Source organism: Mus pahari, chromosome 4 (assembly GCF_900095145.1).
Source record: "Mus pahari chromosome 4, PAHARI_EIJ_v1.1, whole genome shotgun sequence".
NCBI classification, from domain to species: Eukaryota; Metazoa; Chordata; class Mammalia; order Rodentia; family Muridae; genus Mus; species Mus pahari.
In genome coordinates this window covers 111,526,632-111,532,175 of record NC_034593.1, presented here as the reverse complement: position 1 = coordinate 111,532,175, position 5,544 = coordinate 111,526,632, and the positions used below count along the sequence as shown (strand labels likewise).

The 5,544-nt window shown below is 43.2% G+C and overlaps 1 protein-coding gene across 1 annotated transcript in view; it reads left to right on the top strand.

Annotated features, from left to right (window-relative positions):
* Positions 1 to 5,084, top strand: part of Synpo2 (synaptopodin 2) — a 145,851-nt gene extending 140,767 nt beyond the window's left edge. Inside the window, exon 5 of the mRNA XM_021195775.2 lies at positions 4,522 to 5,084. Within this exon, the coding sequence (XP_021051434.1) occupies positions 4,522 to 5,061 (540 nt within the window). The 3' untranslated portion in view covers positions 5,062 to 5,084. The remainder of the gene's footprint in view (positions 1 to 4,521) is intronic.
* Positions 5,085 to 5,544: the final 460 nt, after the last annotated feature.

Sequence of the window (5,544 nt, the reverse complement as noted above, 5' to 3'; positions counted from 1 at the left end):
CACATTCTCATTCTCTCTCTCTCTCTCTCTCTCTCTCTCTCTCTCTCACACACACACACACACACACACACACACCTCCACATTAAGCAAGAATGAAGAACTATGGGCTAGGTCCTCAGGGAGCAATCTTTGTGTCTTTATTATGAAGTCTCCCCCTCTCAAATTGTCTGTCTCCAAGACCTAAAAGCCCGAAGATGGGGTTGCTGAAAAACAAAGTCCTTTTCTCTTTGCTTTTCTTTATCCTTGCAGTTACTGCGGGAGTCAGAGTCAGCAAGTTGGGAGGGGAAAAGAGAGAGAGCCCTACCCTACCCCCTCCCCACAGCAGGAGAGCCCCAAGACTCCATGGAGAAAGGACAGGAACCCCTTCTCTTAAAGTTAAAATTAGACAGAGGTGGAGCCTTCAAGACTGGTTTGGGCAACTTGAATAGCTACAGAACTGTCCTGAAGAGTAAACAGGATGCCAGAACCTGTTTGGTTTGGGCAATGGAAAAAATCTCTTTCCCTTTGTTAAACACAACTTCAAAGATAATGGAGCAAAGAGAAACAATTTGACTGGGTCACCAGGAAAGCCAACTTGACAGATTAGTTACCAATAAATGATAAATACTCTTTAACCAAAAAAAAAAAAAAAATCTTTCATTTGGGCTAGTCAGAAGAGCTCAGTGGGTAAGAACAGTTACCATGCAAGCCTGCCGTGAATTTAATCCTCCATCACACAGGAGGAAAGAACCCACTCTTGAAAACCATCTTCTAACCTCCACACTGAGGAAGTGGCATGTCACTCTCTCTCTCTCTCTCTCTCTCTCTCTCTCTCTCTCTCACACACACACACACACACACACACACATACACTATAATATGGCGTTCTTTGATTTCTTTGATAGCAATGAAGCACACAGTGGAGGCCACAGTCCACGGGGTTAGGCTGGGTTCGACCACACCAGATACAAACTTCAAAACTGAAGAAATGCCTCTGGTATTTTTGGGTCCTTTTGTCATTTCTGAATCAAGGCGTGTCTTGTGGCTTCAGCTAGCAGCTAAGTAGAGGGCAGTAGGAGCTTGCAGAGACAGACAGAAAGATGTAATACCAATAGACAAGGCATGAAGATTAAAATTAGGGATTTAGGTGAATGTGAGAATAGAAGCATTTGGTCTTTTGGGCAGACGCAAAACAATTATGTACCTAAAATCGAGTTATTTATATTGTGATTATATCTCCAACCTAAGATAATTTACAGGTCTATACCCTCATGATTAACAGCTAATGGACCACAAAGGCACATGCGGTGGGACCATGTAAAGAACAATCGTCAGTTTATTCATGGAGACAGGCTCCTCTTCCATTGCACAATCCACGGTGCCTCCATACTTCTCAAACATGCATTCCACGTGGAATTTCATTTGACTTTCAGGGTGATTCGTTTGAAGATTTATTTTTATGTATAGGAGTACGCTCTCTGCATGTACACCTACAAGCCAGCAGAGGGCATCAGATCCCATTACAAATGGTTGTAAACCACATGTGGCTGCTGGGAATTGAACTCAGGACCTCTGGGAAAGCAGCCCAGGGCCTTAACTGCTGAGCCATCTCTTCAGCGCTCAATAAGATTTTTAATCCCCCTCCCAGAAAGCCCTGACTTCCTCTTTTATAAGCACATCTCAGAGTTTTACTTTTCTCTGTTCATAATTGACTAATTAACATTTATGTTTTAGCTGAAAAGAAAAAAAGCCTCATCCCTCATATTAGGGTATCACTGAAAATTCTTAGAAATTTTAATTTCTATTAAGTTTCAATTTCTCAGAAGATTTTCAAACTAAGTGAATTGGGAGAAGGAAGAGAAAATAAATTTCTTTTAGCCAGTGATATGTATACACATCACTGTAGTATGTATGTACAGTCACATCATGTGTATATGTATGTGTATGTATGTGTGTATGCATGTGCATATATGTGTACATGTATGTATGTGTGTATGTGTATATATGTATGTGTGTATGAGTATGTTTATGTTTGTATGTATGTGTGTGTTTATGTGCATGTATGTATATGTATGTGTGTATTGTGTTTGTATGTGTGTGTATCTGTGTGTGTGTGTGTGAATTCAGTCTGCCCTGCATTTCCATAGAGTCCTGGGTTCCTTCATCTGTTACTGTCCCCTCAATTGTGCTGTTGTGAACAACATTATGGGCTGAAAGAGCTGTGCCCAACCAGATGAGCCTCTGTACGTAGCATTGGAATTTAAGAATTTTCCCTGCACTTCTGGAAACCAAAGTTGTTCATCCTTTTTATAGCTCTGACAAAGGGAGGCACAGATATATGCTCTTTCACAGTCTTTTCACAGAGTAAGAAATAAATAAAAATAAAACCCTCTTTCTTCCTGACAAGGCAGGTAGAGTGTCTGTTCGCTGGGTATTTTTTAGACATGCCATGGGGACTCAAATGGTGCTGGATCTGGGGTTTCAGAGCTCAGAGCTTATTGTCTTTGCATTTTTAGCTCATAGAACAGTGTTTGGCAGTATTAGATATTTCATAAAAGATGTTAAGTAAGTTTATGAATCTATGCATGAGTAATATAAAATATGGGTAGATCTTGTCAAATTATAAAATGTAGATGTAGGTCAAAGGCGGCAAAAGCCACTGCCTCCCTTGCTGGTTCTATAATCAAGGGAGTTTGCCACAGCTCTGGACTTAGATAAGGACATTGACAGAAACAAACTTCTGCCAGGGTGCAACATCAAAGGCAAGGTTTAGTGACTCCGAGGAGAGAGCCGGCCCCTACTATATTGACATCTCTTCATACACAGATCAAGACTCAGTCGTCTCCCGTGGTGTGCCCATGTGGCATGGGTAAGGAAGGGCATGCTGAAAAACAAAACCCAGCTGAGCCTGAGACATCTTCCTCAAACCCAGGGTTACTATCCATGTAGTCAGATAAGAATGAAATGGTTAGAAACTGGGAACTTTGAATCTAACATTTTATTCAGCAAGATCCTCTCCCTCTTCTCTCTTCTCTCTTCTTCTTCTTCTTCTTCTTCTTCTTCTTCTTCTTCTTCTTCTTCTTCTTCTTCTTCTTCTTCTTCTTCTTTCTCTCTCTCTCTCTCTCTCTCTCTNTCTTCTTCTTCTTCTTCTTCTTCTTCTTCTTCTTCTTCTTCTTTCTCTCTCTCTCTCTCTCTCTCTCTCTCTCTCTCTCTCTCTCTCTCTCCCTCCTCTCTTGAAACACATTCAAAGTTGACTCATTTTTCCTTGCTCTTGCTGCTTCTTCCTTCCTTCCTTCCTTCCTTCCTTCCTTCCTTCCTTCCTTCCTTCCTTCCTCTCTCCCTCCCTCTTTCTTTCTTTCTTTCTTTCTTTCTTTCTTTCTTTCTTTCTTTCTTTCTTTCTTTCTTTTTTCCTTCCTTCCTTCCTCCCCCTTCCTCCTCCTCCTCTTCTTTTACAGTTTGTCTAAGCAAGTCTCATGTAAACAAGAGTGAAGAATGAGAACATTAACAGGCTAGCTAGCAGCTAGTGTCCTAGAAAAGCAGAAGAGTAAAGGGCGAACAAAACTTCCAACAAGCCACACTGCTGTGGATTATTCAGAATATTTAGCAAGCACAGAGGAATGTTGCAGAGAACTCTGAAAGACTCTGGGATGTAATAAATATTAAAAAGAAAAATGGGGCCAAAATGTAAATGAGACATAGACCATGTCTCGCCTTTAACAACTGAACCCACAAGAGCTTGGTGGCTCAGGCTTACATTCCTAGCTGGTACTGGAGAGGCTGAGTCAGTAGGATTGCCCAGAGTTCAGCTTGGGCTACAGAATGAGACCATCGCTCTAAAACAGCAAGAGAGAGAAAGAGCGGGAGATGGTCAAAGAGAGACAGGGACAGAGACACAGAGACACCGACACAGAGAGACAGACAGAGACACTGAGACAGAGAATAAAAACTCATGTCGTGCAACCTTCATCACACAAATATTTTCCGAGAAGAATGGGGTCCGTCCTTCCTTTACACTGGTAACCCCTTCGTAAGTAGCGTTTATTGCATTCAGTCGACCAAAATAAGACAAGCAATCAAAAGTCACTCAGAAAAAGTAAAAATCATAGGAGTTTCCAGCCCATTTCTGCTGTTATCCCTGGTTTGTTTACTTCGTGCCAGGAGAAGCAGGGCAGGAGTAAACCATGTGATGTGGTCTGGGGTCCAGGCGGGGGAGGGGTGGGATGTACACAGATGGGCAGATCCTGGTGGTGTCAGGGTTCCTGCTATGAGCTTACTCCTGGGAAAGACGTGGCAGCAGTTTGAATTATGAGAGCAAAACGGGAAACAATGAAGAGGGCCAAATGAGGAGTGTAGGAATCACGCAGCAGACCAGAGCCCGAAATAAGCTAAGGGAGACAATCGGTCCAGGCTTCAGGATGAAGGACAAGGGACTTCAGGGCTTTCATCTGTGCAGTGCTCAGTAATGATGCTATGAGCGCTTTGCAGTAATAATAAGCACAAACAGAAGAGAATGAGCTATATCAACATTTTGTTTGTTTTTAGGAGAGCGGGCGCTCCCTTTCTCTCCCTGGAAGATCAGCCCCGCCCAACATTTCTGCATCTCCCTGGCTGTACCAGTCTGCTTGCAGTTACTCCAGCAAACCAACCTTCGAGTTGGAGAAAGCTAACAAGAGGCCGACACCTTGGGAAGCAGCGTCCAGGTCTCCTCTCGGTCTAGTGGATGACGCCTTCAGACCCAGGAACATCCAGGAATCCATCGTGGCACATGTAGTCTCCGCAGCTCGGAGGAAGGTGCTTCCAGGGTCCCAAGAGGACTGGAAAGGGAGACTGTCCTTTGTCCCTCAAACTCAGAAGACCAACATGAGCTTTTCGGAAAGGCAAGAGTATACTGCTCCGTCCCCAGTCAACAGCCATGTGTCTAGCCACTCCTTATATAGTTCCCAGTTGCCATATGTGTGTTATGGGCAGGAGTCCAGAAATGATTTGAAAGCGATGTCTGTGGAAACTAGGTCTGAATACTGTCTTCCACTAGGTGGCTATGACTATAACCCACACCCAAGGGGGTGGAGACACCAACCATGAAAGCTTGTGTGACAATTGTGTGGATTTTGTTGTTAGCGAGCCTCGGTAGGGTTCTTTACTTTTAAATATAGACTTAAATCCACGTTTAGTCCTCTGTGGCTCTCACAGGTCATTTCTCTGAGTGTACATGTGTGTAAACACACAAGCGTGGGTCACTTCCTTGTCTGCCGATGCCTAAGCAACTGCTAGGTAGACAAGAGTCAGAGTGGGCAGGGCGTGGTGGCATACACCCATAATCACAGTGCATATGAGACAAGATAGGACACCAGGAATTCAAGATAATTCTCAGGCACATAGTTTGAGGCCAGCCTGGAGTACATAAGACCTTGCCTCAAAAGAATTATTTTCTTGTGTTGATATTCTGGCACTTATATAAAAAAATTCAAAATATTAATTTTATTTGTAAGGAGTCCCATGCAACTCAACTTTGTCTTCGCATAAAGACAGCGAATCTAAACGTTTTCTTCTATGTGCCTTAGCCCA